At 51.3% G+C, this 14,806-nt stretch overlaps 2 protein-coding genes across 2 annotated transcripts; both read right to left on the bottom strand.

The window, feature by feature from the left end:
* Positions 1–1,177: 1,177 nt before the first annotated feature.
* On the bottom strand, positions 1,178–7,112 carry LOC147414180 (heat shock factor protein 5-like). Its single transcript, XM_086475432.1, has 6 exons — positions 6,963–7,112; positions 6,554–6,848; positions 5,792–5,877; positions 5,521–5,668; positions 5,255–5,337; positions 1,178–1,648 (listed from the first exon to the last, which is right to left on the bottom strand). Exons 1-6 carry the CDS (start codon positions 7,110–7,112, stop codon positions 1,178–1,180), a joined length of 1,233 nt encoding a protein of 410 aa, XP_086331558.1.
* A 2,434-nt stretch (positions 7,113–9,546) lies between these two features.
* LOC147414179 (heat shock factor protein 5-like) lies at positions 9,547–14,293 on the bottom strand. The gene is made up of 5 exons (XM_086475431.1): positions 13,735–14,293; positions 12,969–13,069; positions 12,698–12,845; positions 11,190–11,608; positions 9,547–9,579 (listed from the first exon to the last, which is right to left on the bottom strand). The coding sequence occupies exons 1-5, from the start codon at positions 14,291–14,293 to the stop codon at positions 9,547–9,549; spliced, it is 1,260 nt and encodes a 419-aa protein (XP_086331557.1).
* Between the last annotated feature and the right edge of the window lie 513 nt (positions 14,294–14,806).

Raw genomic sequence — 14,806 nt, 5'->3', positions numbered from 1 at the left:
CATAAGCCCATCTGCGGAAGCGTGTGGCAGAGTACACTAAGAGACTGCGCAAGTACGGTATTTTAACTGAAGGCCCAGTGAAGTACTTGCACTGCACACAAGAACTAAACTATTCTGACCTCCCCTTTCTGCAATAGTTGGTTTCAGAGTAGCTGTCTCCAGTCTCTCAAAAAAAAAGAAAAGTCAAAGCTCTCCTTACCAGGACAATCCTCGTCCGAACTGTGTCGTCTTTTCCTGCACCGAGGTTTTACAGGTGAATCTGTCTCTTCCACGGATGCGTTTGCAGGGGCAGTTCCTGAAGTGAATTGTCTCTCCTCTGCCCCTGGAGTACTGGATTCACATTTCACACTAGTATTCTCCTGAAAACCAACCAAAGAAAAAAAAGGAATAAACCCAAAGACCACCCCCTATTTTCTTGTAATCACTTTAGGGACAAAATAACGATTCTCCTCCACTCCAAAAGGACACCTAACAAGGGCTGAACACTGCCTAGATGGTGTAAGTTCTTTTCACTCGGAGTTACGGCTGCCAAATTGAACCTCGAGCTCTCACAAACTGGCATATTAAGCAAAAGATGAAATCGGAAAACCACTGTACAAAGCGAGGGCACAACATCCTCACCGGCTGAGCTTTGCCCTCAGTTACCAAACCAGCTCTGAGAAACAAGCTACAAGAAACCCAGGGGCGCTCCTTGTTACCAACACGTGTGGAGCGATGACACATCCAGCTCAAACAACTCGCCAGAGCTGGGTGATGCAAAACTACACGGGCGAGCCTCACACTTCTGGGTGGGAGTCCCACCCCACCCCATCCAGTGGTTGAGACGTTAAATCATAACCTGTCGCTTGCTTTGTGGAGCCCTCTGCTGCTGCTCCCCAGGGATTTTGCAGGCAGCCATTTACTGAACTGCTCTATTTCCATGACCATCTGGCAAAAATCCATAGGCTTAAGAAAAAAAAAAAGCCAAACCACCAAGTTACGTTTCTGTTCCACTGCGGCAACAAAGGCCCAAAGTGAAGCACTTGGGACTTTACCTCTAGACAGAAAGATGTTCTCACCATCACCTGCTCTACAGCATTCATCTCCTCTGCAAACATCCTACCAATCCATGTCCCAAAGATAAGGGATTGTTCAAAGCCTGCAACGTGTCCTTCTACTAAGGAAAAAAAAAGCCTTTTCAAAGTGCTATGTGCGAGTTGTACCTCCCTGCACCCCTCACCTGCTCTGGACTGCACGGTCCCTCCTGAGCAACCACGACGGAGGACTGAGCTGGTTGTTCTCTCAGTTCTTCAGGGGCGTCCTGGGGGGTGACAGCTTCTTGTGCCACGTCACCAGCAGCACTTTCAGCGGACACACTGTCGACGGTGGCACTTGATGTGTCCGAAGATTCCGGACCGAGGGAGTCCTCACTGGAGTAAACGTCGTCCCAGCTCTCGGTCTCAAGCAGCAGTGGGGTTCCGCTGCCAGACTGGCTCTCTGCGGCTTCCTTGGGCGCCGTTTCAGCTTGGGATGATGGACACAGCTCATCAAGCCGAATCACGGGAATCCCTTCAAAATCGTCTGCTGTCTTCTTGTTTTCATCCTCTGGGTCATATGGCCAGTCAGAGGGCAGAAGGTCCGCTGCATAAGGGAACTGCCCTGGTGGGATCTGGGAGAAACAAAATCCAGCAAACACGGGTATCAAACAATCGCAGGGACAGGATGGGGGTTGGCTCGGTAAGGCTTTCAGTTGTATTTTTTAAGATCCTAACCAGGTGTTTCACTTTGGTTGCACTGCTTGTTTCCTGTCTGAAGTAGCCAGGACTTCAAGTAAGAGCTGGGTTACCAAGTCAACAGTCCAGGGAGGAGATCATCCCTGCCAAAACCAGACTGACCAACCCACCCACCCACACTGCAACAACTTCTGCCTCTTCTCAGAGGACCTCAGCTCGAAGCTGTTACAACACAGATCATCTTCTTGGGTGCGCTGTAGGATCTCGTACGCACTTCCAAGAGGAGAAAGTGCCCCCACAAAGATACAACTCAAATCCTTCTAGTTTATCTAGAAAAGATACGAGAGACAAGGATGGGAGGGAGGCTGCAAGGAAGCGGTAGAAGAGCAAGAAGTCAGGACTCAAAACACTAATAGTTTGCTGCTCATTGGAGCTCCAGAGGAAAAACGGTCTAATGTAGCAAAAGTGCTGACAGGGAAGCTGAGCATTCCACGTAGAAGATTAGCATAGTGTGCTCAGGAGGTAAAGCACAACCACCCCTTTTTGAGGACTTCTAGGACTAAAACAGTGTGGCTTGAGTGCTTGGGCATTCATTCAGAAGTCGTTCAGGTTCAATTCCATTCTCCAATAACACGGCTGATCATCATTCTTCTGAGACATAAAAGCAAACGACTTAGGACTGCTTTGAAGCTCAGGAAAGTTTTTCTTCTTGCTTCAGTTCCACGAGGAAATACTCACAGTTCAATAAAAATGCTAAGAGCAACAATCAAACAGCAGGGCTGCTGGCTTAAAAAAAAAAAAAGGAAAAACGGAAAAAAAAAAGCCCACAAAAATCCCACTACGCTGCTAACTTGAATTACAGAACTACTCGTTTAACGCTCAGCCGCTCTTTGAAACAGATAATTGTAAACCACGTTACTCTCACTTTCTCAAGAGGATCAGTTTTCCAGCCGACACCCTTCACTCCACAAGCCCCCGAACCCCCAGTCCATTCAGTCTCCTCCGCTCTCGCCCCACCACAGTGCGCTGCACTCACCTGGCAGAAGCTGCAGTGGGTGCCCAGGGAAGGTGCAGCACCAGCACAGCCGGTCAGAGGAGCAGTGTAGGCTGGGGGCGAGGAAGACGGCAGGGCAGCTGCAAGGATTCAAGCACAGTTAGCAGACTCCCAGAACTTGGGGTTGGTATGCACAGTTCTAGCGCTCCCTTGGATTAAACGTTTCGGTACATGCACAGAAACGTGTTATTACCTCCCAAGTCATCTTAAGACTGATTTCCTCGCCTTTAAAAATGTTTATTCTAACATAAGTGTACATATATTAAAAACATAACCTGTACAATGGATACACACACACAGAAACTTCATAATCACAGTCTTTTGTAGCTAATATCCCCTTTTTGACTTGGCTGCTTGACTTTCTCATCCCAACACAGAAAAGCAGAAAGTGGCTCCACGTAGGAAGAGCCGACCTGTTCATACACACACTCACACGGAAATTCAGGGATTTTAATCTAAAGAGTAACTTTGTAGAGGAGGCAGTATTCTGCAGGCCCTATTTTTGGGTGGCACGCAGAGATAATTTAAAAGCAAAGGTATTCTCTGCAGGACAGGTAACCTTTAAAATCTGCAATCACACTCAGAGAAACCCTTGACAAAATCCCATTTAGTCCCACATTCGTCAGAAGGAAACGTTACCAGTATAACAGGAGACAGCAAACAGGTCGGAACAACCCATTTACGAGGCCTCACACCTCCCTGGGGTTTCACAGCAGAAAGCTGCTACCAGAACCCATGGGGTTTCAGCAGCTGTGCCTGTTGCCCTTTTTAACAGTTTGGAGCAACAAACCCGGGAGCTGACCAGCACAGAAAGAGCCAGGGGACATCCTTCTAAAGAAGCAGGAGCTGCGTGTGGCTCCTGCTTTATGATGCAGCCCGGACACCTTTCAGAAGGACCTTCTATGGCCTGTGAACATATCACAATTCTGGACACTGCCAAAAACCTAAAGGACAGCTGCGTTTCACTCCCTGGAAACTCCAAGACATCTTTACAAACCCAAGAAAACCACCACAGAGAACTTGGAAGGGCTCTTGGGGAAACAACACAAAGGAGCCATGAAGGAGGAATCATTCCTTGTAAACTGCTGGAGTGATTCTAAGAAAAACCAAACACATACTACAAAGAATCTATTTTCTAAGAAAAGAAAAGGAAGGACCTGAAGGGAACAAGAGCTTGTGAAGCAGTAGGTAAGTGCAAAACACAATGTCCAGATCACAGGCGGGAATAAAAGACCCAGAGGAGCATCTTTCATTTGACTGCCCGTTCAACAAGAATCATGACGAAAAACCAGGCAAATCTTTTTGTCACTGAAGTCAACAAACGAGTTTGAATACACAGAAAAAGAAAACTTTGGACAAAGTCCTACTTTGGTTTAATTGAATGGGGATTCAAAAGTGAAACGAAAAGCATCAAGAATAAGATTGAGCCTACATTCTTGAGTCCCCTCACTTATGAAATACCAATTTTAAGATTAACTATCACTTTCCAATTAAGCTACTCTTGGTGCTGTGCTTTCAAGATGAAGGAAAGCAGGCTTTTTCAGGTGGCCTTACGAGGAATAAGCCTTCAGCATTCTGGGTCTTACAATATCCAGCAGAAAGGATAACGGAGAGATTAAGAGATACACAGCATCAGAAGTAAAAACCCTGAGACCGTCCGAAGTGACAGTCAAAACTAAGAGTCGTAATGCTCTCTAGTGAAATGTCAAACACCTTCTCAGGAGAACTCATGAATCAAGAGTTTTCAAAAGCCCCACATTCCATCAGTTGCTCTACTGTCCTTGGAATGACACCTTAGTCTTCGTCCCCTGCAGCTTTCATCAGGCTCTCCCCCCACCTCCCGCCCGTCCTGGAAGATCTGACCTGTACAACACAGCCAATATATTCTCCACACTTTCAGAACTCCAGGAAGAGAGTTCAGCGTCTCCAGGTAGAAGGACAAACAGGCAGAAGGAAAGAAGAATAACTGAGCTTTCCCTTGTTCAAGGGGCCACGATATTCTGAGTTTCAGAAGTTTTAGGGACACTAAAAAAACCCAAACAACACCACCCACCACTCCACCACCCCCCCCCAAAATAACCTATTGCCTGATTTTTCCCATTGAAGGTAAGGGCAAGGAAAAGAACAGTCATTTGCTTCAACTTCTGTTCTGAAGAATAAAAACACTTCAGTGAGACTGAAAATGGTAGCAGAAACGTTTTAGACAAAAGAAAGGGGTCACCACTTTTGTACTTGACCTCATCTCCAGTGCACAAAAAAAGACAACATGAAGAAGCTAAGCAAGAAACAAAAGATATGAAAACAGTACGAGCAGAATGAAATCTTCTACGCAATACTTTTGATTCATCTTTGACTTTGAAAACTTCACCTAGGAAAACGTGAGACCAAGGACCAGCATACACCTTTTCAGCAAGTTCTCAGTGCTTTAGTGTCATCGTCCTACTTTGGCTCAATTACAACCACCCCTGGAAGTCAGCCTGACACTGACTAGTCGTGGGCAAAGGTTCTTCTCCTCGCCCTTTAACCTCGACACAGAGGCTACCTGGAAAGTCACCAGGGGACGCTCAACATCTGGAGGAAGGACAAGAACACCAAACTGAGAATCTTTTTTCTTTAAAGGTCTCGCTTCCTTTTAGACTTTCGATCTGATTCTCTCTTGACATATACACATGACAAGAGCATTGTAGAAAAACATTTCAAGGTATCACTTTTCAGTATCTTCTTGAAAAGCAAGCGCAGAAATTTCTTTCGTACCTGTTGGACAGTAGGCTGCAGAGTACGGCACTGAAGAAGCGTAGCTGCTGTAACTTGGACACGACGTGGCCACGGACCGGGACCACGAATGGAGCGGCAGGATGGAAGGAACAGCCTGCAGTGTGTAGTTGACGTTGGTTGAAGAGGCCTGTTGGGGTCACAGAAGGGCAGATCCTTTAGCAGGAAAAGCTGGGGAAGCCTCACACACTGGAGGCAACGCAGGAGAACCCTGCCGTGTTCTGCAAGGCACTGGGGTCTGGTGGAAACTCACTGATGGTAAAGTGCCTCGGTTGTGAGACGAGGTCCATACACAGTAGTCAGGATGGACGCTGACGTCATAATGGTGACTCAGCTGTGCTGTGGTCACCAGTCCTGCAGCGGGTACAAAATAAAGCAAAATGAGTGTTAAGGAAGGGTTTTCACAGGCGATGAAGGGCAATAGGAGGACCCATTCCAGCTGAAGCCCCCCTTTATTGATCACCCCAACTAAAGGTTCTGAAGGGAGGACACCGTTTCAACCTCCTAGCTCTGAGGGAGGATCACCGCTCCACCTTCACAGGGCTTTTGCCTCCCTGGAGCAGGCTGTACTGCAGAGCAGGCTGGTATTTGGGCTAATATATAACACTTGCACTGTAAACCAGGTTTAAGACACATATAAAAAATCTGCAAAAGAGGTTGTCTAAGGCAAGAAAAATCAGACTGTCCTTCAGCGCAAGGAGGAGGAACGTTCATCTGGCAGAGCTGTGCCAGCCACACGGAGATGGGGTGAGGGTGTTCTTGGTGTAGCACACCACGAGGACCGTCCTGTAGTGGACAGGCAGACGGAATCACACATGAACCACGCTACCCGTGCTCACTGGCAGCAGATCTACTTGCGCGAAGAACACCCGTTTGCCTACCCTGGGTGAACCGAGTGGCCACCGGCAAGGAGAGGCAGCCCTCCTCCCTCAGGGGAGCGCCCAGTTTCACAGCCCGTGCTGAACCCAGCGCTTCTCCAACCCACCACGGCCCCGCAGGGCCCGCCTCGGCTCACCGGGTCTGGGGTCCTGGCCGAGCGTCGACGGCAGCAGCGGTGGGCTTGCACGCGGCGGCAAGCCGGGCACCCCCTGGCCACGGCTGGGCGGGTGGCTGGGCACCTCCAGGCCGGCTGCCATCCTCGCCCTGTTGGTGCGCGTCAGGCGCTTCAGGCGGACGAGGAGCTCGGGGAAGCCGCGGCGAAAGTAGGGGCTGGAGAAGTGGTGGAGGGGCCGGGCGCAGCTGCCGCCGTCGTCACCAGCCCCTGCTCCTGGCTCCAGCCTCGGCACACTGTCCGCCGGTGCCGGTGGCACCTTGCGGAAGCCATAGAGATTGAGCTGCCGGATGAAGCTGCTGAAGTTCCTCGTCCGGAAGATGCCAGCAGCTCCCCTCGCCGCCCCACGGCCGGCCGGCCGGGCGCCCAGCACCTCGGCCTCGAAGAGCTGCTGGTCAATGAGCACCGCCTCGCCGCTGGCGTCCCAGCGGATGGAGCGGAACCGCGGGCTGTTCACCAGCCACCACAGCTTGGCCGGGAAGTTCCCGGCCCCGACGGCGGAGGGCAGCGGCGCCTCCTCCATGGCGATGCCGCCGGTGGCGAGTCAACAAACTGACGTAGGGGGCACTCGCGCTGCAAAGGCCACCGCGCCAGCGAAGCCCCGCCCCCAGGCACCACGGGGCACGTCCCAGGCTTGTGACGCGCTGCCAGCATTTGGTTCGTCACAATGGTATCCAACTGATTTTAGAGTTTTTGGGCAGCACATTGTGACGCTGAAACGCACAAGAGCTAAAAGCAGTTTGGACTAATGGCCTGAACGGAAGGGCCAGGAGTACCTAGTTTCTGCCTTCCTCATTGCTTGCAGTCATTCCAACTTGTGCAGAACAGGAGCAAATCCCGGTTCTTCTGCCAGCCCAACGGTCGCTCTTCCATGTCTGGCAGCGACTGCAAGGTAGAAGGCAGGGGAGAATCTGAAGCAAGGTGCCTTCTCTTCCCACAGCCATACTGGTTGTTCCCAGTATGGAAAAGAAGCAGCGTCCAAGTTAAGTAGAGGGTCTGCAGATGATGCCAGCTTTGCTTGCACTCTTGGGGTTTACAAAACCAGAGGCTGGCATGTCAGAGAGCAGGAAAGGGTCATTACTCGAATCCCTCCGACAGAGATGACAAACCATTAGCCAAAAACCTGGGAGATCACAAGCGTGTAAAGTACTCTGCCTCGTCAGCAGACCAAATGCCCTCACAGGTCCCCTCCTCGGCTCCCACCGATGCGGGCTCAGCGGCCCGTGGGAGCAGTCTCGGTGGGGGGCGGAGGGGCGGGCTGGCAGCAGAGGTGCCCGGAATGCCGCCTGGGGGGTCTCCTCGGCCAGCCCTGGGAGGCGAGGGGTGCCGCAGGGCGGGCCTGTGACCACGGGCAACAGGTAGGCGATGGAGCGGGGCCGCCCGCAGGCAGCTCGGAAATTCGGGCGACCCCGATGTGTGGGACCTCCCCGGCCGCTCGCTGTCGCTCTTCCCAGGGCGCTGCTGGAAAGGGGGGGCTCAGGAGAGCGACGGGCTGGCGAGGGGCCGTTGTGACACCACGGGCCCCCCGGCGGGTCACGGGCGTTGGGGCTGCAGAACTCAGCCAGCGGCGCCGATGGAGAACCGCTCCACCCTCCTCAGACCTGCCCACGGGGGATGGCTCTTGGTATCAGTACCAACTCCATGAATATTGAATTGATATTATTATTCTTATGATTAATGTTGTTGTGGTGGTGGGTAAAAGCGTCAGCAAGAACTCCCAAAACACAAAGCGGTTCTTTCCAACCGTGACTCCTACCCTTTGTAACCGAAAAGAAAGAGGAGAAAATCAGGCTGCAACGCTCTTTTCAGTTTAAAAACTCCATTTATTGCAGTGGTGCCACCCTACTACATTTCCCCAACCCCACAAATAGAGAATGTGCCCCCCCCCATCCTTCAAACGGTACATTCCCACCCACACAAACCCAGAGCTGTTACAGACCCAAGATCTACTATCAACAGAAACACGTTTTAAAAGTTTAAAAGTTACTCTGAAGTCCTGATTCAACTAAAATAACAAATATCATTACAGAGACCGCTGGAACCGAATGAAAACGAGGAAAACAGAAGAATTCCCCATTAAAAGAGAGCAGCTAATATCCTACCAAGTTAATACAAAATTCCAAAATTAAGAGGGTTTTTGGTGTTTTTATTTTTTAAACAGAAAGCGTTGAAACGATCCAAAGTCCTCGTGGTGTGCGAAGCACCGCGGCTGGAGGCTGACAAGGGAAGCCAGGCGGCAGCTGCTGCACGTTTTGACGTACTTGTCAGCCGCTTCTCACTCTCTTGTTTCTTCCTCCACAAAGCGCCCCTGCTTGCAGGCTGCCTCTTCCAGCGGGGCTGGCAAGAAAAGGGAACACGCAGTAAATGTTAGTCCTTGTCCCCGTCTCCCTTGGCCGCGCACGCAGCAACTGCACCGCCATCAGAACAGGGCCTGGGAGGCAGGCTATGACCTGAGAATCCGAGGCCTGCTCTTCCAAGAACAAGACCCTTCCCACGCACACCGAGTCGAAAAGGGACAGACCTGGGTGATGATCACGTTTCTATCCTAATTGCTGCCAATTAGCACTAGTGTAACACTGTTTCCCATGGAAATCCTTCCCAAAAACATTCCTATACATAACTTCACAACTGGCGTATTAAGCCAATGTTCTGCCTTAGATAGGAAAGCTGAGAAGTTTGCTAATTATCCGTGACACCAGGAAGCAACTGAACAGCAACTCTCAGCTCTGTGTTTTAAACAAAAGCCTGTCTTTTTTCAGGATGGCACCCAGCCTTTTTCCTCAGGTTTCTGACAAAAACTTTGTTCCTTACTTAAATGTCTGAACCTGATGGGCGTTGTGAGCAGAATGATTAACCAGCATCACTCTCTGGAACCAAGAAACTGCCCTTTGAAGTGAGCAACAGCTCTTCAAACTCTGCCCTCAGCTCTGATGAACAGCTCTGAGGGAAATGGCTGCTTAGGAGACCTGAAGGCTGCACCAACTTTTCCTCTAGAATGGACCCAAAGCACTCGTTGCGTCCTCTTACGCCCCCGTGGACATTTAGGTTTTTCCTTTAGTTACTAGATTTGCAAATTGATGTCCTGCTGCTTGTTTTTCTCGTGTCTTTCAGCACACGTATCAGCAGACTGGTACAGAATTTGTTTAATTGATCCGAGACAAAAAGTTTGGACTTCTGCACTAACTTCATCGGTTTGGTGGGTTTTTTCCCCGTCACTTCAAGAGGCACCTCGTTACTTCGTGGCACTGTCACCCTCCAGCAAACAGACCTTTGGCCTCCATCTCAATATTGTGACACCCGGCTTTCTGACACAACTCCCAGAACTTCAGGGTTTATTTACTGATAGAATTTATACCCTTTTCCACCTAAGAGTAATTAGCATAAGCCCATCTGCGGAAGCGTGTGGCAGAGTACACTAAGAGACTGCACAAGTACGGTATTTTAAGTGAAGGCCCAGTGAAGTACTTGCACTGCACACAAGAACTAAACTATTCTGACCTCCCCTTTCTGCAATAGTTGGTTTCAGAGTAGCTGTCTCCAGTCTCTCAAAAAAAAAGAAAAGTCAAATGTCTCCTTACCAGGAGAATCCTCGTCCGAACTGTGTCGTCTTTTTCTGCATCGGGGTTTTACAGGTGAATCTGTCTCTTCCACGGATGCGTTTGCAGGGGCAGTTCCTGAAGTGAATTGTCTCTCCTCTGCCCCTGGAGTACTGGATTCACATTTCACACGAGTATTCTCCTGAAAACCAACCAAAGAAAAAAAAAGAAATAAAACCAAAGACCACCCCCTATTTTCTTGTAATCGCTTTAGGGACAAAATAACGATTCTCCTCCACTCCAAAAGGACACCTAACAAGGGCTGAACACTGCCTAGATGGTCTAAGTTCTTTTCACTCGGAGTTACGGCTGCCAAATTGAACCTCGAGCTCTCACAAACTGGCATATTAAGCAAAAGATGAAATCGGAAAACCACTGTACAAAGCGAGGGCACAACATCCTCACCGGCTGAGCTTTGCCCTCAGTTACCAAACCATCTCTGAGAAACAAGCTACAAGAAACCCAGGGGCGCTCCTTGTTACCAACACGTGTGGAGCGATGACACATCCAGCTCAAACAACTCGCCAGAGCTGGGTGATGCAAAACTACACGGGCGAGCCTCACACTTCTGGGTGGGAGTCCCACCCCACCCCATCCAGTGGTTGAGACGTTAAATCATAACCTGTCGCTTGCTTTGTGGAGCCCTCTGCTGCTGCTCCCCAGGGATTTTGCAGGCAGCCATTTACTGAACTGCTCTATTTCCATGACCATCTGGCAAAAATCCGTAGGCTTAAGAAAACAAAAAAGCCAAACCACCAAGTTACGTTTCTGTTCCACTGTGGCAACAAAGGCCCAAAGTGAAGCACTTCGGACTTTACCTCTAGACAGAAAGATGTTCTCACCATCACCTGCTCTACAGCATTCATCTCCTCTGCAAATATCCTACCAATCCATGTCCCAAAGATAAGGGATTGTTCAAAGCCTGCAACGTTTCCTTCTACTAAGGAAAAAAAAAAGCCTTTTCAAAGTGCTATGTGCGAGTTGTACCTCCCTGCACCCCTCACCTGCTCTGGACTGCACGGTCCCTCCTGAGCAACCACGACGGAGGACTGAGCTGGTTGTTCTCTCAGTTCTTCAGAGGCGTCCTGGGGGGTGACAGCTTCTTGTGCCACGTCACCAGCAGCACTTTCAGCGGACACACTGTCATCGGTGGCACTTGATGTGTCCAAAGATTCCAGACCGCGGGAGTCCTCACTGGAGTAAACGTCGTCCCAGCTCTCGGTCTCAAGCAGCAGCGGCGTTCCGCTGCCAGACTGGCTCTCTGCGGCTTCCTTGGGCGCCGTTTCAGCTTGGGATGACGGACACAGCTCATCAAGCCGAATCACAGGAATCCCTTCAAAATCGTCTGCTGTCTTCTTGTTTTCATCCTCTGGGTCATATGGCCAGTCAGAGGGCAGAAGGTCCGCTGCATAAGGGAACTGCCCTGGTGGGATCTGGGAGAAACAAAATCCAGCGAACACGGGTATCAAACAATCGCAGGGACAGGATGGGGGTTGGCTCGGTAAGGCTTTCAGTTGTATTTGTAAACCACGTTACTCTCACTTTCTCAAGAGGATCAGTTTTCCAGCCGACACCCTTCACTCCACAAGCCCCCGAACCCCCAGTCCATTCAGTCTCCTCCGCTCTCGCCCCACCACAGTGCGCTGCACTCACCTGGCAGAAGCTGCAGTGGGTGCCCAGGGAAGCTGCAGCACCAGCACAGCCGGTCAGAGGAGCAGTGTAGGCTGGGGGCGAGGAAGACGGCAGGGCAGCTGCAAGGATTCAAGCACAGTTAGCAGACTCCCAGAACTTGGGGTTGGTATGCACAGTTCTAGCGCTCCCTTGGATGAAACGGCTCAGTACATGCACAGAAACGTGTTATTACCTCCCAAGTCATCTTAAGACTGATTTCCTCGCCTTTAAAAATGTTTATTCTAACATAAGTGTACATATATTAAAAACATAACCTGTACAATGGATACACACACACAGAAACTTCATAATCACAGTCTTTTGTAGCTAATATCCCCTTTTTGACTTGGCTGCTTGACTTTCTCATCCCAACACAGAAAAGCAGAAAGTGGCTCCACGTAGGAAGAGACGACCTGTTCATACACACACTCACACGGAAATTCAGGGATTTTAATCTAAAAAGTAACTTTGTAGAGGAGGCAGTATTCTGCAGGCCCTATTTTTGGGTGGCACGCAGAGATAATTTAAAAGCAAAGGTATTCTCTGCAGGACAGGTAACCTTTAAAATCTGCAATCACACTCAGAGAAACCCTTGACAAAATCCCATTTAGTCCCACGTTCATCAGAAGGAAACGTTACCAGTATAACAGGAGACGGCAAACAGGTCGGAACAACCCATTTACGAGGCCTCACACCTCCCTGGGGTTTCACAGGAGAAAGCTGCTACCAGAACCCATGGGATTTAAGCATATACACATGACAAGAGCATTGTAGAAAAACATTTAAAGGTATCACTTTTCAGTATCTTCTTGAAAAGCAAGCGCAGAAATTACTTTCGTACCTGTTGGACAGTAGGCTGCAGAGTACGGCACTGAAGAAGCGTAGCTGCTGCAACTTGGACACGACGTGGCCACTGAACGAGACCACTGATGGAGCGGCAGGATGGAAGGAACAGCCTGCTGTGTGTAGTTGACGTTGGTTGAAGAGGCCTGTTGGGGTCACAGAAGGGCAGATCCTTTAGCTGGAAAAGCTGGGGAAGCCTCACACACTGGAGGCAACGCAGGAGAACCCTGCCGTGTTCTGCAAGGCACTGGGGTCTGATGGAAACTCACTGATGGTAAAGTGCCTCGGTTGTGGGACGAGGTCCATACACAGTAGTCAGGATGGACGCTGACGTCATAATGGTGACTCAGCTGTGCTATGGTCACCAGTCCTGCAGCAGGTACAAAATAAAGCAAAATGAGTGTTAAGGAAGGGTTTTCACAGGCGATGAAGGGCAATAGGAGGACCCACTCCAACTGAAGCCCCCCTTTATTGATCACCCCAACTAAAGGTTCTGAAGGGAGGACACCGCTTCAACCTCCTAGCTCTGAGGGAGGATCACCGCTCCACCTTCACAGGGCTTTTGCCTCCCTGGAGCAGGCTGTACTGCAGAGCAGGCTGGTTTTGGGGCTAATACATAACACTTGCACTGTAAACCAGGTTTGTTTAAGACACATATAAAAAATCTGTAAAACAGGTTGTCTAAGGCGAGAAAAATCAGACTGTCCTTCAGAGCAAGGAGAAGAAACGTTCATCTGGCAGAGCTGTGCCAGCCCCACAGAGATGGGGTGAGGGTGTTCTTGGTGTAGCGCACCACGGGGACCGTCCTGTAGTGGACAGGCAGACGGAATCACACGTGAACCACGCTACCCGTGCTCACTGGCAGCAGATCTACCTGCGCGAAGAACACCCGTTTGCCTACCCTGGGTGAACCGAGCGGCCACCGGCAAGGAGAGGCAGCCCTCCTCCCTCAGGGGAGAGCCCAGTTTCACAGCCCGTGCTGAACCCAGCGCTTCTCCACCCCACCACGGCCCCGCAGGGCCCGCCCCGCCTCACCGGGTCTGGGGTCCTGGCCGAGCGTCGACGGCAGCAGCGGTGGGCTTGCACGCGGCGGCAAGCCGGGCACCCCATGGCCACGGCCGGGCGGGTGGCTGGGCACCTCCAGGCCGGCTGCCATCCTCGCCCTGTTGGTGCGCGTCAGGCGCTTCAGGCGGATGAGGAGCTCGGGGAAGCCGCGGCGAAAGTAGGGGCTGGAGAAGTGGTGGAGGGGCCGGGCGCAGCTGCCGCCGTCGTCACCAGCCCCTGCTCCTGGCTCCAGCCTCGGCACACTGTCCGCCGGTGCCGGCGGCACCTTGCGGAAGCCATAGAGATTGAGCTGCCGGATGAAGCTGCTGAAGTTCCTTGTCCGGAAGATGCCAGCAGCTCCCCTCGCCGCCCCACGGCCGGCCGGCCGGGCGCCCAGCACCTCGGCCTCGAAGAGCTGCTGGTCGATGAGCACCGCCTCGCCGCTGGCATCCCAGCGGATGGAGCGGAACCGCGGGCTGTTCACCAGCCACCACAGCTTGGCCGGGAAGTTCCCGGCCCCGACGGCGGAGGGCAGCGGCGCCTCCTCCATGGCGATGCCGCCGGTGGCGAGTCAACAAACTGACGTAGGGGGCACTCGCGCTGCAAAGGCCACCACGCCAGCGAAGCCCCGCCCCCAGGCACCACGGGGCACGTCCCAGGCTTGTGACGCGCTGCCTGCATTTGGTTCGTCACAATGGTATCCAACTGATTTTATTTTGACCAGCACATTGTGACGCTGAAACGCACAAGAGCTAAAAGCAGTTTGGACTAATGGCCTGAACGGAAGGGCCAGGAGTACCTAGTTTCTGGCTTCCTCATTGCTTGCAGTCATTCCAACTTGTGCAGAACAGGAGCAAATCCCGGTTCTTCTGCCAGCCCAACGGTCGCTCTTCCATGTCTGGCAACGACTGCTAGGTACAAGGCAGGGGAGAATCTGAAGCAAGGTGCCTACTCTTCCCAGAGCCATACTGGTTGTTCCCAGTATGGAAAAGAAGCAGCGTCCAAGTTAAGTAGAGGGTCTGCAGATGATGCCAGCTTTGCTTGCACTCTTGGGGTTTACAAA

This window comes from Leptosomus discolor, chromosome 18, assembly GCF_034619465.1.
Source record: "Leptosomus discolor isolate bLepDis1 chromosome 18, bLepDis1.hap2, whole genome shotgun sequence".
NCBI classification, from domain to species: Eukaryota; Metazoa; Chordata; class Aves; order Leptosomiformes; family Leptosomidae; genus Leptosomus; species Leptosomus discolor.
This window is presented reverse-complemented; position numbering and strand designations above follow the sequence as displayed.